This window comes from Crinia signifera, chromosome 3 (assembly GCF_055691185.1).
Source record: "Crinia signifera chromosome 3, ASM5569118v1, whole genome shotgun sequence".
Classification (NCBI taxonomy): domain Eukaryota; kingdom Metazoa; phylum Chordata; class Amphibia; order Anura; family Myobatrachidae; genus Crinia; species Crinia signifera.
The window spans coordinates 70,717,144-70,741,661 of record NC_139219.1 but is presented as its reverse complement, the minus strand read 5'-3'; the positions used below and the strand labels follow the sequence as shown (position 1 = coordinate 70,741,661).

The 24,518-nt window shown below is 45.9% G+C and overlaps 1 protein-coding gene across 1 annotated transcript in view; it reads left to right on the top strand.

Annotated features, from left to right (window-relative positions):
- The window catches only part of LOC146063528 (nephrocystin-1-like), a 204,840-nt gene that overhangs the window by 38,157 nt on the left and 142,165 nt on the right, over positions 1-24,518 (top strand). The window contains exon 18 of the mRNA XM_083175967.1: positions 2,608-2,720. Coding sequence (XP_083032093.1) covers positions 2,608-2,720 — 113 coding nt within the window. The remainder of the gene's footprint in view (positions 1-2,607; positions 2,721-24,518) is intronic.

Here is a 24,518-nt window from a genome sequence, read left to right as displayed (position 1 = left end):
CAGTCTGTGATACTTGTTACCGGAGACCTCCAGTCTGTGCTCCCTTCTCCCTGGAGACCACCAGTCTGTGATACTTGTTATTGGAGACCACCAGTCTGTGATACATGTTACTGGAGACCTCCAGTCTGTGATACTTGATACCGGAGACCTCTAGTCTGTGCTCCCTGCTCTCTGGAGACCTCCAATCTATGATACTTGTTACTGAAAAACTCCAGACCTGATAATTGTTATTGGAGACCACCAGTCTGTGATACTTGTTACTGGAGACCTCCAGTCTGTGATACTTGTTACCAGAGACCTCCAGTTTGTGATACATGCTACTGGAGACCTCCAGTCCGTTGCTTGTTACTGGAGGCCTTCCATTTGTGATACTTGTTACTGGAGACCTCCAGTCCGTGATACTTGTTACTGGAGACCTCCAGTCTGTGATACTTGTTACCGGAGACCTCCGGTCTGTGATCCCTTCTCCCTGGAGACCACCAGTCTGTGATACTTGTTATTGGAGACCACCAGTCTGTGATACTTGTTACCGGAGACCTCCAATCTGTGTTCCCTTCTCCCTGGAGACCACCAGTCTGTGATACTTGTTATTGGAGACCTCCAGTCTGTGATACTTGTTACCAGAGACCTCCAGTCTGTGATACTTGTTACCGGAGACCTCCAATCTGTGTTCCCTTCTCCCTGGAGACCACCAGTCTGTGATACTTGTTATTGGAGACCTCCAGTCTGTGATACTTGTTACCAGAGACCTCCAGTCTGTGATACTTGTTACCGGAGACCTCCAATCTGTGTTCCCTTCTCCCTGGAGACCACCAATCTGTGATACTTGTTATTGGAGACCACCAGTCTGTGATACATGTTACTGGAGACATCCAGTCTGTGATACTTGATACCGGAGACCTCCAGTCTGTGCTCCCTGCTCTCTGGAGACCTCCAGTCTATGATACTTGTTACTGAAAAACTCCAGTCCTGATACTTGTTATTGGAGACCACCAGTCTGTGAAACTTGTTACCGGAGACCTCCAGTCTGTGATACTTGTTACCGGAGACCTCCAGTCCGTGATACTTGTTACTGGAGACCTCCAGTCCGTGATACTTGTTACTGGAGACCTCCAGTCCGTGATACTTGTTACTGGAGACCTCCAGTCTGTGATACATATTACCGGAGACCTCCAGTCTGTGCTCCCTTCTCCCTGGAGACCACCAGTCTGTGATACTTGTTATTGGAGACCACCAGTCTGTGATACATGTTACTGAAGACATCCAGTCTGTGATACTTGTTACCGGAGACCTCCAGTCTGTGCTCCCTTCTCCCTGGAGACCACCAGTCTGTGATACTTGTAATTGGAGACCACCAGTCTGTGATACATGTTACTGGAGACCTCCAGTCTGTGATACTTGATACCGGAGACCTCTAGTCTGTGCTCCCTGCTCTCTGGAGACCTCCAATCTATGATACTTGTTACTGAAAAACTCCAGACCTGATAATTGTTATTGGAGACCACCAGTCTGTGATACTTGTTACTGGAGACCTCCAGACTGTGATACTTGTTACCAGAGACCTCCAGTTTGTGATACATGCTACTGGAGACCTCCAGTCCGTGATACTTGTTACTGGAGGCCTTCCATTTGTGATTCATGTTACTGGAGACCTCCAGGCCGTGATACTTGTTACAAGAGGCCTTCCATTTGTGATTCATGTTACTGGAGGCCAGTAAAACCTGATTATATTTCTTTCTCCTAAAATCCACAACAATCTATTTTGTTTTACTAGCATTAAGAAACAAATTGTTATCACTGCACCACCCAGCCAAGTGTTGTATTTCCTCTCTGTAGGTTGTTTCATCATTATTGCTAATAGGTCCTAACACTGTCGTATCATCTGCAAACCTACTGCTAATATTTGACTCATAAACTGGTTTACAGTCAAAAGTAAAATAGAATAGAGGCACAGCTTCAATACATAGCCCTGAGGTACCCCTGTGTTCAGCGTGATTGATAGTACATAACCTTAATGACCTGCCCCCCCCCCCCCCCCCCCCGCAGCCTAATCTAAGCGGCAATACGGTGTGTGGTGTAATATGTAAGGGGCATTACGGTGTTTGGTGTAATGTGTAAGGGGCATTACGGTGTTGGGGCATTATGGTGTGTGGCATAATGTATAGTGGGCATTATGGTGTGTGGTTTATAGTGAAAGGGGAATTTTGATGTGTGGTGTTAATGACAAGGGCATTTCGTGTGTGGCATTACCCCACTGACTAGTACAGTTATATTTTGTCAAATGAAAAGAGCCTATGAAAAGTAGCAAACTTCTCACAGAGGAGCAGATGTATTAAGCCTTAATAAGAGATAAATGCAAGGGTGATAAAAGAGATAAACGTCCAGCCAATCACATCCTAACTGCCATGTTACAGTCAATCTGGAGGAGCTGATTGGCTGGATGTTTATCTTTCTTTATCACCCTTGCATTTATGTCTTGTTAAGGCTTAATACATCCGCCCCAATGTCTCTTTTATGTATCACAATAGAACAGATACAGTTGTACGATATACTGTATATCTTGTGTCAGGCTTTTCACTAAATTACATTTCTTTATGTTATTTGCAGTCTACTTCCAGAGACGTTGGTTGGCAGTATGTGCCATATGCCCTTGTTAGTGTACTACCGGCAGATCCTGGGTGACGTCCTCCTGAAGGAGAGAACAAGTGTACAGAACACAGGTACAAACATCTATAAACATCTCTTCTGATTTCTTTGATTATATACTTCATTCAGCATCACTCATATTGTTTTATAATATGGTGAATATGTCATACATAAATCTGTGTGTGCGTCTGACAATGGATGTCCCCTGGCACACCCTGCCCATCTCTGGCCCTAATATTTCTATTCACATTAATAGTTAAAAGAACATTTAATTTTTGAGTAGTGGGTGACACAAATGTGCATGTAGGTTAGAAACAACCTACATGCCCAGGGCCTGTCGGCATACCGCTGGTAAGTTTCAGAGACAGTGCAGAGTGCACCTCTGAAAGGGGTTGCCTATTGATAAATCCACTACTGTGCCTAGCAGCAGATAGCTAGTGGTCCCTTCCTCACCGCTCCTAGGCTTTGAATGCCCCTATGCATTAGCCTTGTTTGCCTATGCCTAGGGCCGGCTATTATCTAACTAGAGCATGCTTTTGTTTTCTCTAAGTACCCCTAATCTATCTGGCCTTCATCCTCCCCTTCCAACTGGCCAGTCCCACACCTATTTCTATGGTGTTATTTGACAATGGATATTAAAACTGTATTAACTTACTGTACATATTAAAAAAATAGATATGGAAAAGGGTAAAAATAAAAAATTATCCTACCCGGCCAGTCTTACACCTTTTTGTATGATTTTTTTGGTACTTGTTTACTTGTTTGCTAGCACGGCGCCCGTCGCAGGTGATCGCGACCAACGCGATTTCAGGGCTATTTTTAGACTTTTCCCTGACAATTAAAAAATCGCGTCCATCGCATGCCTTAAGTTAAGGCATGCGTTGCGACCGATGCGATGGACGCGATTTTACATAGGGACAATGTTAAATGGGCCAATGGACCCGATTTTTCATTGTATACCCACCCTTATGGGTATTTTACATGTGAAATGCCCCCCCCCCCCCCATTGTTAACGCCACCCCACGATGAATGCCAACCCGAATATTATAAATATAAATATTATAAAAAATGGAAATTTAATTAAATAAGCCATTCATTTTTAAAAATAAATAAATAAAATAACACTTTTATCACCACCCGACACCCAGGTGAATAAAATGACAAGAAATTGACCAATTTTAGACGACTATTAAAAGGCGTGAAACTTATCACCAAACATTTGAATACGAAGCCCATTGAAAATGACTGAAGTAAAAGATGTTTAAAAAACTGTCAACTTTTAAAAGACGGAGAAGAATTGAATAGCAAACTAATATCACAACATATAAATGTTGTGAAAAAAAGGGAGAATAGGCGTGAAAAAAAGAACAGACCAACATTTGAATACCCCCCAATGTGTGTAACTATAGTAGCCTACCCTGTATAGCACTGGCTTACTGACACATTGTGTGTGTAACTATAGAAGCCTACCCTATATAGCACTGTCTTATTGACACATTGTGTGTAACTATAGTAGCCTACTCTTTATAGCACTGGCTTACTGACACATTGTGTGTAACTATAGTGGCCTACCCTGTAATAGCACTGGCTTACTGACGCATTACATGTATCTATAGCAGCCTACCCTGTAATAGCACTGGCTTACTGACGCATTACATGTATCTATAGCAGCCTACCCTGTATAGCACGTCTTACTGACATATTGTGTGTATCTATAGCAGCCTACCCTATATAGAACTGGCTTACTGACATATTGTGTGTATCTATAGCAGCCTACCCTATATAGAACTGGCTTACTGACACATTGTGTGTATCTATAGCAGTTCACCCTGTATAGCACTGGCTTACTGACACAATGTGTGTAACTATAGTAGCCTACCCTGTATAGCACTGACTTACTGACATATTGTGTGTAAGTTTAGCAGCTCACCCTGTAATAGCACTGGCTTACTGACACATTGTGTTTAACTATAGTAGCCTACTCTATAGTATGAAAGTAATATAAAGGTGTTCAAATTGCGCTTAGAATGCATCTTGGTGGATGAAGACACAGGGATGGTGTCCCCACACCATATAAACACGTGAAAGAAAAAGATCATATGCAAGAGCAAATGAAATCGTGTCTCGTTCATCAGCGCTATCAATAGAAAAATACATCCCTATGAAGGTATATTAGTCTCCTCTTCTCCGCCTCAAACTGGTTTATACAGTAGAGATGACTGCAGTATTGAAAGGGATTCTTGTTATATATGGATACCCATCACCGAAGATGTCAGAGTGGGGAGAAAATACCATACATCCCTATATGGGATTGGGCGTCTCCTCTTCTCCTTTTGTAGGAAATAAAGTGTGGCCAAATAATCCGGTGTGTGGTCGATAATCATCTGACTATACCACTCTCCAGTGGTGTATACATAAGGAGAGAGATAAGTGTGCCACGTGTGCTGTTCATCAAGGCTTGTCGGCCTTTTTGTATGCTGTACACTGTATTGTCAGGACATAATTACCCATTTCCTTGTCTGCACCAAATAAGCGCTGGACTTGAAATGTTCGGAAGAAGCCTGCTGTGTCTGTAAGGAGGATATTTATCAAAGATTGGAGAGAGCTAAGGTACCAACCAATCAGCTCTTAGCTGACATTTTTGAAACGCAGGCCGTAACATGGCAGTTAGAAGCTGATTGGCTGTTAATTTATCTCTTTCCAACCTTTTTCACTCGGATAACTTGTTATAATTTATTATCCACGTGGCCTACAATTGGTAATGGTAAAGTATGGCGAGGGAGGCACCATACGAGGGTACTTGGTACACTATTTGAGGGTCTGTCGACTGTTGTTGACCTAGGCACTAAAAATCTTAAAAAGTCATGTCAGCCTTTTGCTTGTCTCAAACTTTAGTCCATGTCAACCATAGTGCATGTAGACCTTTTCACTGTCGACCAATAGTGGTTGACCTAATGACCGTTGACCTAATAATACACTTTTTGACAAACAGCAATGCTAATTTTGCATTGTGTGTAGTATTTTAGCACAAACTTGTTAGGAAGATGCAAAATATCAGTCACTGTAAACTAGGGGCCTCACTGCAGCGCTTTGTGAAGCGGACATTTTGTTCCTGAGGTAACTTTTTGAATGGGCCGCAACCTACTGTATGAACTCCCCAGGCATTTGTAACATTACTGAAATTACAGGGTTTTAATGGCTATTTTAAATACTGCATGGACCAAAGCAAGGAACCCTCTGAGATGTGTGTAAACAGGAGAATGATGGGGTAATGGCTGCATCTCCTCATAGACCAAGGAACCCATCTGAGTTGTGTGTAGACAGGAGAATGATGGGGTAATGGCTATGTCTCCTCATAGATCAAGAAACCCTTTGAGATGTCTGTAGATAGGTGAAAGGAACCAAGGAACCCTCTGAGATGTATGTAGACAGAAGAATCATGGGTAATGGCTATGTCTCCTCATAGACCAAGGAACCATCTGAGATGTGTGTAGACAGGAGAATGATGGGTAATGGCTAGGTCCTTCTCATAGACCAAGGAGTCCACTGAGATGTGTGCAGACAGAATAATCGGGTAATGGCTAGGTCTTCTCATAGACCAAGGAACCCTCTGAGATGTGTGTAGACATATTTAAAAAAGTAAATATGCACATGTTTTATTTTACATATTCTGACACTCCAAATGAGGAAATAACCACAGAGATACAGTATTATTCACCACTCATTTTATTACCCAAATTGTTGTTGGAAATAACACATGATGGGGTATAAGATGGGAATTCTGTTGAAGATGGGATGTTGCCCATAACAACCAATCAGATTCTATCTAGTATCTCCTAGACAATACTAAATAAATAATTAGTCTATTATCTAGACTACTCATTTATTTAGTATCGTATAGGAGAAAATAGATACAGTCTGATTGGTTGTTATGTGCAATATTCCATATTTAACGAGTTGAAATGTAGTGGGACACCTCTACATTGTGAGTGCATGCCACTCCGTGATGGTGACAGGGGTGCATACCACTCCTTGGATGGAGTAGGGGGTGCATGCCACTCCAGTGACAGGGACGCTTGCCACTCCGTAAATGGTGACGGGGGCGCATGCCACTCCCTTGACGGTGACGGGGGTGCATACCACTCCGTGGATGGTGATGGGGGCGTATACCACTCTGTGGGTGGTGACGGGGGGCGTATACCACTCCATGGATGCTTCCGGGGACTCTTGCCACTCCGTGGATGCTTCCGGGGACTCTTGCCACTCCGTAGATGCTTCCTGGGACTCTTGCCACTCTGTGGATGCTTCCTGGGACTCTTGCCACTCCGTGGATGCTTCCTGGGACTCTTGCCACTCCGTGGATGTTTTCGTGGGCAAATACCAGTCCATGGATAATGGGTTCTCTTGCCACTCCATGGATGTTTCTGGGGTCTCTGGCCACACTGTGGATGTTTCCGGGGGCGAATACCACTCATTGGATGTTTTCGGGGGCGAATACCAGTCCATGGATAATGGGTTCTCATGCCACTCCGTGGATTGGAACGGGGGCTCTTGCCTCTCCATGGATGGTGATGGGAGCGTATACCATTCCGTTGATCTTGACAGGGGCTCTTGCCACCCCGTGGATATTGACGGGGGCGAATTCCTCAATGGTGAGGAAGCCTTTCTCTCCCTCTGTGCCGGTGGGGCCTGTCTCTCCCTTGGTGCCGGTGGGGCCTGTCTCTCCCTTGGTGCCGGTGGGGCCTGTCTTTCCCTCGGAGCCGGTGGGGCCTTTCTCTCGCTGGCATGCGGAGGTGCCTTTCTCTCGCAGGGAGGTGGTGGTGCCTTTCTCTCACGGGGAGGCGGTGGGGCCTTTCTCTCGCGGGGAGGCGGTGGGGCCTGTCTTACCCGCGGTGCCGGGGGCATCTGCCTCTCCCGGGGTTCTTGTTTGGCTTGGCTCTCTGATGGCAATTGGGCCATTTCTCCTCTTGTAGCAAGTTTGACTCACTGCGTCACCTTAATTAAAGATAAAATATAAATATTTAATAACAAATAAGCTATACACAAATATCCCTTCTAGTCATAATGGACAGAGGAAAAATCATTCGGTGGTGAGTAACCATCGAACGATTTCTCCTCTGTGCGGCTGCTTACGCGTAAATGTGTAAGCGTACGCGTTGCAGCATAGTGCGGGTATTTGTGTGGTGAGGTGGGCGTGCCTTTGGCGGAATGGAGTTTACCTGCTTGATAGGCAGAGGAAATAGGCAGCCAAGCGAGCCCTTTACGCTACTATATGTGACCTCTCTGGGCGCAATGAAAAGCAAAAAGTGAATATGGTCCCCGATCTCCTGTCACAATGTTACAATTCATTCCATATTCATATGATTATAATCCGGAATCACAATGCTCCGCTAGTAGGATCAGTATAAATATGTGTTACACAACTGACCACAGAAATGCAGGTATCAGCGAATACAATACCATAATGGAGTAATGGGGGAAATAAAGGGCTTTATTATTTAAAGCCCATTTATCAACAACCTAATTTGCAGTGAAATGTGGGCATAATATCGGTGCCCATTGTCACATGCAAATTGTGATTATTTAACCACCAACAAAAAGAAAGGGTTTAAACCAAAATAAAAAAGTGTTTATGTGTGTGTGTGTGTGTTGGTCGGGGGGGGGGGGGGGGGGGGGGGGGTGTAGGGGGGGTGACTCAGGAACCCACTGGAATCGAATAACCATTTTAGCTTATATTGAATGCCAAAAATGTTGGGGGTTATTGGGAACCGGCAGTGCTATAAATAATAAATAACCACTCAGGTTTGGGTAAAGACCCCCTGAAACACCCACTAAATTGGGACATAACCACCTTCTATGCTATGACACGCCCACTTTCAGGTGAGCCTCGCCCCTTAAGAAATCCATGAAGAACCCTAATTGCTCAAACAAAAAAGTATGAATAGAAATAAGAGCGCACTTACCTTGCCAATATAGAACGGGACACAGCGCACGGCTGCTCCCGTTTGTCTCCTCTTTCCTCCTTTCTCTCCTCTCTCTCCTTGCTCCTCTCCAAACACAATATATGAACTGAAAATGCTGAATAATCAGACACGTTCAAAAGCTCTGACTGCACAAGTCGGGACCAGGCAACAGAATGACTCCTAGTGTTCCGTCCTGGCTCACCAGGCATTGTGACATCATAGAATCACTGTTATCACAGGGCCATTGTGATGTCATCACACAGGTATTAGCAGCAGCCATACAGGCAAATATATGTATAAAAATAAAGTGGTGCCCATACACTAGTATGGTCAACTGTAATTTGCTCTCACCCATAACCATGTTTTTGTTCCAAGCAGCCAGATCTGAAGATAAATCTGCGTGTGTATGGCCACCTTTAGACTATGTGTATGTTTAAGCAAGGGCAGAATAGCATATCTCCTACCTGCCTCTATTTACATCCCTGAAAGGGGCAAATATATTACCAAAATGGGAGGCGCTTTGCAGATTGGGGCAGGGTTTTTTATACCAATATAACATGTCTTAATGCTGTCAAGTGTATCAGGCCTTGCCAAGTACCATACTAAAGTTTGCGTAGGGGTCTGTCAGTGCTGCTTCAGCCTCTGTGCTCTCAGAAGGTCAGTTCAGGCACCGCTACTGGTCATGTGCGACCCTGATAAAGCCATTAAAGTGAAATGCGCACTGGCGGAACACCTGTGTTGTTATGGTAACAGTGATAGGTTACTGTGTGTGGCCTAGACAGAAGGGCTCAATAGTGGAGTTACCTGTAAGCCATAGGATAGATAGCTGCCGAAGGCTGATTGGTTATACTGAATCACCTCTATGCAATATTGTTAGCAAGCAATGATCTAGGTCTTAAACACTGAATGATACCATTAACGATTTATAAACTGAATGTTGGGCGTGAATCACTGCCCTCTGACCGTCAGTGTAACATCTACCTACCCTGTATATCACGTTTTACTGACAAATTGTGTTTAACTATAGTAGCCTACCCTGTATAGCACTGACTTGCTGACAAATTATTTATTATTTATTTATTTATTAACAGTTTCTTATATAGCGCACACAAATTACGCAGCGCTTTACAGAGCATAGTTATGAGCAAAAACACATACCGAATTAAAGTACAAGACAGTTTAGGACAAATACATGGTTAATATGGATGGTTGCATCAGGGGAAAGGACACTTAAACAATCATCAGGGTGGCAGTGGTTTATATATTCTAAGAAAGGCACATGAGGAGAGAGGGCCCTGCTCGTGAGAGCTTACATTACATGTATCTAAAGCAGCCTACCCTGTATAGCACGTTTTACTGACACATTGTGTGAATCTATAGCAGCCTACCCTGTATAGAACAGGCTTACTGACACATCATGTGTATCTATGGCAGCCTACCTGTATGGCACTGGCTTACTGACTCTTTGTGAGTAACTACAGTATAGCAGTTCCCCCTGTATAGCACTGGCTTGCTGACGCATTGTGTGTAACTATAGTAGCCTACCCTGTATAGCACTGGATTACTGACACATTGGCCCTTATTCGGATCGGTGCGGCCGGATCGAATATGCGGCCAGGACCGTGCGTGCGAAACCCCGCCTTCCATACGGATCGCCAACTCCGTCCGTACGCGGTAAGAAGCTGGCCGAACGGACCGCACGCGTATTTTTCACGGAATACGCCTCCTCCATCTCAGGAAACCTCCCCCATCATTCGATGGTCGCATTGTGTGTAACTATAGTAGCCTACTCTGTATAGCACTGGCTTACTGACACATTGTGTGTAACTATAGTAGCCTACTCTGTATAGCACTGGCTTACTGACACATGTTATGTAAATTTAGCAGCTCACCCTGTAATAGCACTGACTTACTGACAAATTGTGTTTAATTATAATAGACTTCTCTGTATAGCTCTAGTTTACTGACACCTTGTGTGTGACTATAGTAGTCTACTCTGTATAGCACTGGCTTACTGACACATTGCATTTAATTATAGTAGCCTACCCTGTATAGCATTGGCTTACTGACGCATTGTGTGTAACTATAGCAGCTCACCCTGTATAGCAACTGGCTTACTGACACAGGGGGCCTTATTCTGATTCGGTTGGTGGAACGTACGTACGGTCTTTTTCACCGTACGTTTCCCGTACGCGGACAGTGAGCGTAAGTCCGCCTACAGAACAGCCGCACACGGACGGTCACAAACACCGACAAAGGGGAGTGGCGTACACTTGAGCGTATGCCACCGTACACGGACGAATCCCCTCTTAGACATCGGTAACTGGCGTACAACAGAGCGTACGCCACCGTATAGGGACGGGTCTCGTCCGTTTTACCACCGACATCTTGCGTATATCTGAGCGTACGCCACAGTGCACATAGCAGATATGAAATTGCATAATGTATGTCGTTGGGCTAAAATAAAAAGATTGTGTGCAAAATAGTGGCCATGGCCTTAGGACATTGCTCAAACATCCTTGTTGGTCTTAGATGTGGTTTATGTGTCTTTTTCTATATAAAAAACTGGTATGTTTGTGCTACAGTGAAAAAGTTGACACATGTTGACTTCTGTGAATTGAGTGTCCTGCTTTTTAAAGTATACCAAAACACTTTCTGATTGGGTGTAGATGGTTATAAAATAACTACCTTGACATACATAAGCAGGTCTTTGAATGAATGTTACCTAAAATTAAACCAACCTTTACATGTTGAAGTGTAGAAAGATATGCTTCCAATGTGTTTGAGGGCTGTGTGTGGCTTGCAGGTAGTGAAATAATGGTTTTCACTTAATAGGCTGCAGCATTACTTATTACATTCAGGTGTATGTGTTTGTGTGGTAATCAGCATTAATTAGCAGACCCAGGCGTCCGCTCTCATACGGTATCTCTAGGGGTGGTCTGGAGCTATCTTCGGCGTCCGCCTGTTTTTGGGCTAAAATGCACGGTACGTTCGCTGATCGAGCGGTTATAGCACCGTACATTTTTGGTGTACGCCCATGTTTACGCCCAGTTTTCCTCATTATTCCGGCCGCTCCCCTAAAAACGCCCCCATGCCGCCCACAATGACCGTACTCTTGCAGACAGGTTTTTTCACACGGAGAGACCCGTCCGTGAGCGGTGTGAGGTTGCCGTACCTGCGCATTGCGAAAGCTAAGCATGCGCAGATGAAAAAAAACCCGATCCGCCCGTATACGGTCCCACCGTACCGAGCAGAATAACCCCCAGTGTGTGTATCTATAGCAGCTCACCCTGTATAGCCCTGGCTTACTGACACAGTGTGTGTGTCTATAGCAGCTCACCCTGTATAGCACTGGCTAATACCCCTTTCAGACATACGCGAAAATCCCAGGTTTTTTCACATGAACGCGCCCGGGACTAGCGTATGTCTGAAAGGGTATACCCGGGATTTCACTCCCGGATACTGAGCACCTGCAATTGACCAGGGTTTTTCCCGGTATTTAACTCCCGGGTATAATACCCGACTTATGTCTGAATGGGTTTACCCGGGTTTTTCAGTTTTAAACATGTGATGTTGCTTTTTTTTCCTGCGGGGGTGTGTCTTATTTTAATGATGAAACACTGAAATGCTTGAAAAGCCTGGCTTATGTGTGAAAGGGGTATACCCGGGTTTTTCCCCGATTTGAGGTGTAGTGTGAAAGGGGGTTTGTTACTAAAATCCTGGGAGTGACCTGGGTTGAAAATCCCGGGTAAACCTGGACAAAATCCCAGGTAGTATGTCGAAAAGGGGTATTACTGAAGCATTGTGTGTAACTATAGTATCCTACTCTGTATAGCACTAGCTTACTGAAGCATTGTGTGTAACTATAGTATCCTACTCTGTATAGCACTAGCTTACTGAAGCATTGTGTGTAACTATATCAGCCTACTCCAGGGGTTCCCAATCTTTTTTAATCATGGCACCCTAGAGCAGGCATTCCCAACCACGGTCCTCAAGGCACGTCAACAGTGCAGGTTTTGTAGATATCCAGACTTGAGCACAGGTGACTTAATTAGTATCTGAGGGATTCTGATTAAACCATCTGTGCTGAAGCCTGGATATCACTAAAACCTGCACTGTTGGTGTGCCTTGAGGACCGTGGTTGGGAATGCCTGCCCTAGAGTATCAGAATTTTTCCACGGCACCCCTAGGCCCCAAAAAATATATGTGGACGACCAACCTGTATATCACTAGCTTACAGAAGCATTGTGTGTAGCTATATTAACCTACTCTGTATAGCACTGTCTTACTGACACATTGTGTGTGTAACCATACCTCCCAACATGACCCTCTCCAGGAAGGACACAATGCTCTGTTTCTGGACTTCCCTCTTAATTTATGATTACCATTGTAGATGTGTGCGAATCAATAACCTTACGGACACCTGTGCATCTTCAAACAGGTGCGTCTTTATTCCAGCTCCGGCTAACACTGACTGCCCGGCCAGTCGTGTGACTGGAAGTGATGATACAACCTGGGTACTACAAATACCAAGATGCATCAGATGCATCTACATCCCCCCTTTTAAACTGAGAGGACACAACATGCATGGTTATAACAATTTAGAATAACAATGAAGATAAAGATGAAAGAGAAAGACTACTGTATATAGCAAAGTCTTGGAACTTGGGATTGGGCTTGGACACCCGCCCGGACCTGGTGATGGTGTGCTGTGAGCCCATGGGATTGTCCTGGACAGTTTGGGAGGGCTCTGCCACTGGTAAGGTCTCTGGGATGGGATCGTCCAAATGATGTGAACCATCAGTAGCATTGGTTGCAGCAGTGGCAGTAACTGATGGACCCAGCTGTGCAGAGTCCTCTTCAGCTGTACTGAGCAGGTGCCGGCGGATGTGCTCATACAAGGCATCATCAGACTGCACCACAAAACTATTGGGACGTTCTGCTGGACGCTGCACCACTGCTGTTCTATCGAAGCCTTGCTCAGTCTGTATGCAAACAAGTTGGCCTGGGGAAAGTGGTGGCAGGTGATGTGCAGATCTGTCGTAGGACGCCTTGGAGCCTGCTCTGCGTCTGTTTATGCCAACACTCACTTGGGATTCGACTCTGGGCCCCAGGAGCTGTTTTGCCATGGGGAGCATTGTGCGGGTGCACCGTGCCAACAAACACTGTGCAGGGGAGGGTAACCCGTCTCTGGGTGTATTTCTCAGGTTGAGCAGGGCTAGGTATATGTCTGAGCCATCTCGTGCACACTTCTCCATCAAGTGCTTTGCTGAGCGCACTGCTCGCTCCGCCAACCTATTGGATTGCGGATAGTGAGGACTACTGGTGATGTGCTGAAAGTCCCAAGTGTTGGCAAACTCTTCGAACTCTCTGCTGTTGAATTGCATGGCATTATCGGTGATGAGCTGCTGTGGAGTGCCATGTGCTTCAAAGTGCCTTTTTAGTTTTGATATTACCATCAGGCTTGTGGTGGTGGTGAAGTAGTTAATTTCGAACCAGCCTGAGTAAGAATCCACAAGCACCATGTACTCCTTCCCCCTCTATTCAAACAGGTCAGCCACCAGAATGGACTAAGGAAGGTCCGGGATGTCGTGGAGCAGCATGGGTTCCCGTGGCTGATGTGGACGCAGGGCATTGCAGGGGGCACAAAGAGACACGGCTCGTTCAATGTCACCATACATAGAGGGCCAGAATGCAGTTTCTCGGGCCCTGCGCTTGGTGGTTTCCAGGCCTGCATGGCCCTGGTGCAACTGCTGGGTGTATGAGGACTGTAGAGCGGCTGGGATCACAAAGCTGTGACCTCGCATAATGACACCATCAACTATGGTGAGTTCATCCCTCATGCAGAAGAAGGGACGTAAACAGTGAGGCAAGTCTCTGAATGAGGGTGGCCAGCCATTGAGGATGACGTCAGCAAGACGCTGGGAGAGCTCATCAGTGCTGGTGGCCGCACGCAGCTCCTCCATCCGTTTAGTGGGAAGGTCTTCTACAGCCATGACCTCAAACTCGTCCTCAGGGCTGCCCAAGTCAAATGCTATTCTCATAGAAATGCAGGGTCATCCCGGGTTCAGTGTGAAAGGTGCCGACCCGGGTTGTCCCTGCTTCAAAAGCATGTGTGAATGGATCCCAACCCGGGAATGTCCCTGCTTGTCCCTGGAATTTAATTCTTGGGTTTGTCTCTGCATTTTTGGTGTGAAAGGGGTATCAGTGGAAGGCAGGAATGCCCTGGACAATGCATCAGCAATGCTGACCTGGCTGGTAAATAACGTCCAAATTGTACCTTTGGAGCTTAAGCATCATGCTTTGTATGCGGGAAGAGGCAGAGTGTATAGGTTTCCTCAGGATGGTGATTAGGGGTTGATGATCTGTTTCAATCACGACAGGATGGCCATAGATGAAGTAATGGAAACGTGTGCAAGCAAAGACAAGTGCCAACAGTTCTTTTTCAATTGTGCATATCTTGTTTCCGTGTCAGTGAGGGCCCTGGATGCAAATGCCACCGGCTTGCGGAGTTGAAGGCATACAGCCCCGAGGCCACTTTGTGAAGCATCAGCAGCAAGGACAACAGGATCATGCACGTTGAAGTGCTGCAAAACTGGCGGTTGTGTGAGCATGGTCTTTAGTTGGTTGACAGCAGCTGTGTGTGTGTCCAACCAACACCACTTAGAGTCCTGTTGCAGTAGCTGCCGCAAAGGTGCAGTGGTAGTGCTGTACTGTGGCAGAAACTTGGATAGGTAGTTGGTCATCCCCAGGAAGCACTGGAGTGTCAATTTGTCTGCTGGGAGGGGCATCTGCAGGACGGCAGAGACCTTGTTGGGGTCTGGCAGGACGCCCTTGTCGGTGAGGAGGTGGCCCACGTATGCCACCTCTGTGACTCTGAACTTGCATTTGTCAGGGTTGAGGTGGAGGGTGGGAGCCCGTTGGAGTACCTGGTGGAGGCATTGATCATGCTCCTCTCTGGTGCGGCCCCAGACGAGGATGTTGTCAGCGAAGATGTCACAGGGAGAGCCAGCGAACAGTTGCTCCATGCATCGCTGGAAGACTTTGCTGCCCGTGGTGATGCCATAGGGCATGCGGAGGAAGACGTAGCGCCCAATAGGGATCATGAAGGCAGTAAGCAAGGAAGAGGCTCTGTCCAGAGGGATCTGCCAAAACCCACACTTGGCATTCAGGGTGCTAAAGACGGTTGCACCTGGCATGTCGGCGATCACCTGCTCGATGGTGCGGAGTGGGTGGTAGGGGTGTAAAAGTGCCTTGTTTAGGTGCACTGGGTCGATGCATAAGCGTACAGTCCCATCTTTTTTAGCAGCTGCTACCATTGCAGACACCCATTGTGTTGCTTCTTTAATTGGTGCAATGACACCTAGCTGCGTCATTCTGTGTAGCTCTTGGATGATTTTGTCCTTCATTGCAATGGGGACTCTGCGGGGAGCACAAACAGTGGGGGCAATAGAGTCATCCAGCCTCATGTGATATGTGATGGGTAGTTTTCCTAGTGTGCTGTTATCAAATAGGTCTTGGAAATCTTTCATTTCTGGGACAGTCATTTGAATAGCGTGTACATCAGGCCCCAGTGGTTTTTCTGAGCCGACTTGTGCTGACACGCGGTATTTCATTCCCTACCATCCACTAGGGCATGGAGGGAGAATATAATAGTGTGCTGAGTGCAGCGAGGCACCGAGCCCGACGCATGGCGAGCACACGCAGGGCACTTTTTCAGTGTCCATGTTGACTAGTGTATGTCAACATTAGGGACAAAAAAAGTCAAAAGGTCAACCTTCCCATTGTTGACCTAATGCATGTGTCGACCTTTTGACCCTGACAACCTTAACCATGTTGACCTTTTCCAAGTGTCGACCTAAGCCCTGTTGAACTTCAGTGGTCGACCAAATGACCCATAAGCGTTTTGCCGGTGTGCTTACACTCTATGTGGGAGGTGTGCCTATACTCTATGGGGGGATGTGTGTCTATATTCTATTACACAGGTTCTCAAACTCGGTCCTCAGGACCCCACACAGTGCATGTCTTTAAGGTCTCCTCACAGAATCACAAGTAAGATAATTAGCTCCACCTGTGGATCTTTTAAAATGTGTCAATGAGTAATGAGTGCACCTGCCAGGTGACCTGGAAAATGTGAGCTGTGTGGGGTCCTGGGGACAGAGTTTGAGAACCCCTGCTCTATTGCATTTTATTATTTTTAAAGTTTAACCTTAACCCCTTAAAAAAAAAGTAAATTTCATTAAATAATAAGCCATTCATTTTTTTTTTTAATAAAAAATAAAAAAAAATAACACTTTTATCCCCACCCGACACCCAGGTGAATAAAATGACAAGAAATTGACCAATTTTAGACGACTATTAAAAGGCGTGAAGCTTATCACCAAACATTTGAATACGAAGCCCATTGAAAATGACTGTGAAGTAAAATATGTTTAAAAAAACTGTCAACTTTTAAAAGACGGGGAAGAATTGAATAGCAAACTAATATCACAACATATAAATGTTGTGAAAAAAAGGGAGAATAGGCTTGAAAAAAAAGAACAGACCAACATTTGAATACCCCCCAATGTGTGTAACTATAGTAGCCTACCCTGTATAGCACTGGCTTACTGACACATTGTGTGTGTAACTATAGTAGCCTACCCTATATAGCACTGGCTTACTGACAGGGGCGGGCTGGGCTGGGGGGCAGGGTGCCATGTGCCCCCCGGGCCGCTGAATCGTTTTGCGTGCGGGCCGCCATTGTTCTGAGGCTGCTGCTGCAGCCAGACTGACCAGTTTCCGAGTGGTCTCCATAAACATGGCCGCCGGCCTCCTGCACTGAGGACATGTCTAGTGCAGGTGGCCACTACAGAGACTCTGTATGTTCCACCTACTTCCTGCCTGTGCGTTACACTTTCTTCCCTATGCTGCAGCCTGCCTCACTGACTGGCATCAAGGTAAGAGGGAGTGGGACTGTACAGGCTGAGCAGCCTGTAAGGTTCAGTTATTATACAGGGGAGCAGCTTGTGGGGGTCCCATTATTATTATACAGGGGGAGCATCCTGTGGGGGTCCAGTTATTATTTTATGGGGGAGCAGCCTGTGGGGGTCCAGTTAATATTATAAGTGGGAGCAGCCTGTGGGGGTCCCATTATTATTATACAGGGAGAGCAGCCTGTGGGGGTCCTGTTATTATTATACAGGGGGAGCAGTCTGTGGGGGTCCCAGTATTATTATACAGGGGAAGCAGCCTGTGGGGGGTCCCATTATTATTATACAAGGGGAGCAGCCTGTGGGGGTCCCATTATTATTATACAGGGGGAGCAGCCTGTGGGGTCCCATTATTATTATACAAGGGGAGCAGCCTGTGGGGGTGCTGTTATTATTATTATTATTATATTATACAGGGGGAGCAGCCTGTGGGGTCATGTTATACAGGGGGAGCAGCCTGTGGGGTCATGTTATCATACCCTCCAACATTTTTAGGGCAGAAATCGGTACACATATGGAAAGGGGGCATGGCCATGGATAAAGGGGGCGTGACCATGGATAAAGGGAGACAGAATAAATTATATATGACTTGCAGCTATAATCCCAGAATTATGCGTTTGATTTTCTTTAGGGGTGCACTAAAGACATAAACTATGTTGTTGCTATGGGCAACCTCTGCTTTATACTTTATTAACGGCTTGAGATATCTCCGCCACAGTGATAGGACTGCTACAGGGGGTGGAGATATACAATACAGCTGCATGATGTGGTGACAGTGACACTTAATTATTAGACATATCCCAGCTGCTGAAGTCTCCAATACAGCACTGTTGTACTATACAGAGCAAATAGAAACTCACATACCCATGCCGCTCTGACAGGCAAGCTCAGATAGATGATACACAGAGCCCAACTCACTGTGACAGGCCCGCCGACCACATCGCGTGCAGGCGCAGGTAGAGGCCGCAGAGTGAGGACCATCCCCGGCTCTGTGCAGACACCCCTGCCATAGTCCCGTGCTCCCTCCTTGCTAGTGACACACTCACACTGAGCCCGCCTCATACAGGCTGACTGTGATCCGGGCTCGGCATGATAGAGCCAAACGCAGCATCAATGTGTTTCCCTTTCCCAGCAGGAGGACATCTTTCTGTAGACCGCAACGCTGCTCTAACTTGTTTGGTCTTCAGAACAATGGAGTTCAACGATACGCTAGGGAGACCAGCATGAATGCAAGACTAGGACACTTTAGATAAAGTAATGTCCCTGGGTTTTCTTGCAAACTATCCGCACATACGCACTCATTTCATGAGCTAGCACAGTGGGGAAAAAATCGGTACATTCGGTACAATCAATATTTGCCGGTACAGACTGTTAAAAAACGGTACTGTACCGGCAAATTCGGTACAGTTGGAAGGTATGTGTTATACAGGGGGAGCAGCCTGTTGTGTCCTATTATTATAAAGGGGAGCAGCCTGTGATGTATTTTTATTATACAGGGGGAGCAGCCTGTGGGGGTCCTGTTATTATTACACAGGGGAAGCAGCCTGTGGGGCCCTGTTATTATTATACAGGGGGAGCAGCCTGTGGGGGTCCTGTTATTACACAGGAGGAGCAGCCTGTGGGGGCCCTGTTATTATACAGGGGGAGCAGCCTGTGGGGGTCCCGTTATTTTTATACACGGGGAGCAGCCTGTGGGGGTCCCTTTATATACAGGGGGAGCAGGTTGTGGGGGTCTCGTTATTGTTGTTGTTATTATTATTATTATTATAATAATAATACAGGGGGAGCAGCCTGTGGGGTCATGTTATACAGGGGGATCAGCCTGATGTGTCCTGTTATTATAAAGGGGGAGCAGCATGTGATGTAATTTTATTATACAGGGGGAGCAGCCTGTGGGGGTCCCGTTATTATTATACAGGGGGAGCAGCCTGTGGGGGGGGGCCATTATTATACAGGGGGAGCAGCCTGTGGGGTCCTGTTATTATTATACAGCGGGAGCAGCCTGTGGGGTCCTGTTATTATACAGGGGGAGAAGCCTGTGAGGTCCGATTATGATTATAAGACAGGGGGAGCAGCCTTTTGTGTCCTATTATACAGTGGGAGCAGCCTGTGGTGTACTTTTATTATACAGGAGGAACAGCCTGTGGGGGCCCTGTTATTATTATACAGGGGAAGCAGCCTGTGGGGTCCTGTTTTTATACAGGGGGAGAAGCCTGTGGGGTACTGTTATTATTATAAGACAGGGGGAGCAGCCTGTTGTGTCCTATTATACAGGGGGAGCAGCCTGTGGTGTACTTTTATTATACAGGAGTAGCAGCCTGTGGTGTACTTTTATTATACAGGAGGAGCAGCCTGCGGGGGTACTATTATTATACAGGGGAGCAGCCTGTGTTGTCCTTTTATTATTATAAGACGGGGAGTAGACCTGTGGTGTCCTGATATTATACAGGGGGAGCAGCCTCTGTTATCCTGTTATTATTATAAGACAGGGAGTAGCCTGTGGTGTCCTGATATTATACAGGGGAGCAGCCTGTGGTTTCCTATTATTGTTTTTTTATTTTTTATTAATACATATTTTTAAACCGTAAAACCTAAATTTAACGATGCGCTGTTACTTATGGGCCAGTGCTCTGGACTTGCCCCCCAGGCTAAAAGTTGCCAGCCAGACCCTGCTTACTGACACATTGGGGGTTATTCTAGTTCATTCTTTCTGACAAATTCCTTCTTAGATGGGCAAAACCATGTGCACTGCAGGTGGGGCAGATGTAAAATGTGCAGAGAGGATTACATTTGGGTGAGTTATTTTGTTTCTGTGCAGGGTAAATTCTGGCTGCTTTATTTTTACACTGCAATATAGATCTCACTTTGAAGTAAAACCTCACCCAAATCTAATTCTCTCTGCACAAGTTACATTTGCCCCACCTGCAGTGCATATGGTTTTGCCCATCTAAGAAGGAATTTGTCAGAAAGAATTAACTAGAATAACCCCCATTGTGTGTGTAACTATAGTAGCCTACTCTGTATAGCACTGGCTTACTGACACATTGTGTGTAACTATAGTGGCCTACCCTGTAATAGCACTGGCTTACTGACGCATTACATGTATCTATAGCAGCCTACCCTGTAATAGCACTGGCTTACTGACGCATTACATGTATCTATAGCAGCCTACCCTATATAGAACTGGCTTACTGACATATTGTGTGTATCTATAACAGCCTACCCTATATAGAACTGGCTTACTGACGCATTGTGTGTAACTATAGCAGCCTACCCTGTATAGCACTGACTTACTGACATATTATGTGTAAGTTTAGCAGCTCACCCTGTAATAGCACTGGCTTACTGACACATTGTGTTTAACTATGGTAGCCTACTCTATAGTATGAAAGTAATATAAAGGTGTTCAAATCGCGCTTAGAATGCATCTTGGTGGATGAAGACACAGGGATGGTGTCCCCACCCCATATAAACACGTGAAAGAAAAAGATCATATGCAAGAGCATATGAAATCGTGTCTCGTTCATCAGCGCTATCAATAGATAATACATCCCTATGAAGGTATATTAGTCTCCTCTTCTCTGCCTCAAACTGGTTTATACAGTAGAGATGACCGCAGTATTGAAAGGGATTCTTGTTATATATGGATACCCATCACCGAAGATGTCAGAGTGGGTAGAAAATACCATACATCCCTATATGGGATTGGGCGTCTCCTCTTCTCCGTTTGTAGGAAATAAAGTGTGGCCAAAATCGATAATCATCTGACTATACCACTCTCCAGTGGTGTGTACATAAGGAGAGAGATAATTGTGCCACGTGTGCTGTTCATCAAGGCTTGTCGGCCTTTTTGTATGCTGTACACTGTATTGTCAGGACATAATTACCCATTTCCTTGTCTGCACCAAATAAGCGCTGGACTTGAAGTGTTCGGAAGAAGCCTGCTGTGTCTGTAAGGAGGCTATTTATCAAAGATTGGAGAGAGCTATGGTACCAACCAATCAGCTCTTAGCTGACATTTTTGAAACACAGGCCGTAACATGGCAGTTAGAAGCTGATTGGCTGTTAGATTATCTCTTTCCAACCTTTTTCACTCGGATAACTTGTTATAATTTATTATCCGTGTGGCCTACAATTGGTAATGGTAAAGTATGGCGAGGGAGGCACCATACGAGGGTACTTGGTACACTAATTGAGGGTCTATGTCGACTGTTGTTGACCTAGGCACTAAAAATCTTAAAAAGTCATGTCGACCTTTTGCTTGTCTCAAACTTTAGTCCATGTCAACCATAGTGCATGTAGACCTTTTCACTGTCGACCAATAGTGGTTGACCTAATGACCGTTGACCTAGTTATCGTCGACCTAATAATACACTTTTTGACAAACAGCAATGCTAATATTGCATTGTGTGTATTATTTTAGCACAAACTTGTTAGGAAGATGCGAAATATCAGTCACTGTGAACTAGGGGCCTCACTGCAGCACTTTGTGAAGCGGACATTTTGTTCCTGAGGTAACTTTTTGAATGGGCCGCAACCTACTGTATGAACTCCCCAGGCATTTGTAACATTACTAAAATTACAGGATTTTAATGGCTATTTTAAATACTGCATGGACCAAAGCAAGGAACCCTCTGAGATGTGTGTAAACAGGAGAATGATGGGGTAATGGCTATGTCTCCTCATAGATCAAGAAACCCTTTGAGATGTCCTGTATGTAGACACAAGAATGATGAGGTACTGGGTGCATCTCCTCATAGACCAAGGAACCCATCTGAGTTGTGTGTAGACAGGAGAATGATGGGGTAATGGCTATGTCTCCTCATAGATCAAGAAACCCTTTGAGATGTCTGTAGATAGGTGAAAGGAACCCTCTGAGATGTATGTAGACAGAAGAATCATGGGTAATGGCTTTGTCTCCTCATAGACCAAGGAACGATCTGAGATGTGTGTAGACAGGAGAATGATGGGAAATGGCTAGGTCCTTCTCATAGACCAAGGAGCCCTCTGAGATGTGTGCAGACAGAATAATCGGGTAATGGCTAGGTCTTCTCATAGACCAAGGAACCCTCTGAGATGTGTGTAGACATATTTAAAAAAGTAAATGTGCACATGTTTTATTTTACATATTCTGACACTGTAGCCGCCAAGCATTCCCCCAGCATGAAGACGCTCCAAATGAGGAAATAACCACAGAGATACAGTATTATTCACCACTCATTTTATTAGCCAAATTGTTGTTGGAAATAACACATGATGGGGTATAAGATGGGAATTCTGTTGAAGATGGGATGTTGCCCATAACAACCAATCAGATTCTATCTAGTATCTCCTAGACAATACTAAATAAATAATTAGTCTATTATCTAGACTACTCATTTATTTAGTATCGTATAGGAGAAAATAGATACAGTCTGATTGGTTGTTATGTGCAATATTCCATATTTAACGAGTTGAAATGTAGTGGGACACCTCTACATTGTGAGTGCATGCCACTCCGTGATGGTGACAGGGGTGCATACCACTCCTTGGATGGAGTAGGGGGTGCATGCCACTCCAGTGACAGGGACGCTTGCCACTCCGTAAATGGTGACGGGGGCGCATGCCACTCCCTTGACGGTGACGGGGGTGCATACCACTCCGTGGATGGTGATGGGGGCGTATACCACTCTGTGGGTGGTGACGGGGGGCGTATACCACTCCATGGATGCTTCCTGGGACTCTTGCCACTCCGTGGATGCTTCCGGGGACTCTTGCCACTCCGTAGATGCTTCCTGGGACTCTTGCCACTCTGTGGATGCTTCCTGGGACTCTTGCCACTCCGTGGATGCTTCCTGGGACTCTTGCCACTCCTTGGATGTTTTCGTGGGCAAATACCAGTCCATGGATAATGGGTTCTCTTGCCACTCCATGGATGTTTCCGGGGTCTCTGGCCACACTGTGGATGTTTCCGGGGGCGAATACCACTCATTGGATGTTTTCGGGGGCGAAAACCAGTCCATGGATAATGGGTTCTCATGCCACTCCGTGGATTGGAACGGGGGTTCTTGCCTCTCCATGGATGGTGATGGGAGCGTATACCATTCCGTTGATCTTGACAGGGGCTCTTGCCACCCCGTGGATATTGACGGGGGCGAATTCCTCAATGGTGAGGAAGCCTTTCTCTCCCTCTGTGCCGGTGGGGCCTGTCTCTCCCTTGGTGCCGGTGGGGCCTGTCTCTCCCTTGGTGCCGGTGGGGCCTGTCTTTCCCTCGGAGCCGGTGGGGCCTTTCTCTCGCTGGCATGCGGAGGGGCCTTTCTCTCGCAGGGAGGCGGTGGGGCCTTTCTCTCGCGGGGAGGCGGTGGGGCCTGTCTTACCCGCGGTGCCGGGGGCATCTGCCTCTCCCGGGGTTCTTGTTTGGCTTGGCTCTCTGATGGCAATTGGGCCATTTCTCCTCTTGTAGCAAGTTTGACTCACTGCGTCACCTTAATTAAAGATAAAATATAAATATTTAATAACAAATAAGCTATACACAAATATCCCTTCTAGTCATAATGGACAGAGGAAAAATCATTCGGTGGTGAGTAACCATCGAACGATTTCTCCTCTGTGCGGCTGCTTACGCGTAAATGTGTAAGCGTACGCGTTGCAGCATAGTGCGGGTATTTGTGTGGTGAGGTGGGCGTGCCTTTGGCGGAATGGAGTTTACCTGCTTGATAGGCAGAGGAAATAGGCAGCCAAGCGAGCCCTTTACGCTACTATATGTGACCTCTCTGGGCGCAATGAAAAGCAAAAAGTGAATATGGTCCCCCATCTCCTGTCACAATGTTACAATTCATTCAATATTCATATGATTATAATCCGGAATCACAATGCTCCGCTAGTAGGATCAGTATAAATATGTGTTACACAACTGACCACAGAAATGCAGGTATCAGCGAATACAATACCATAATGG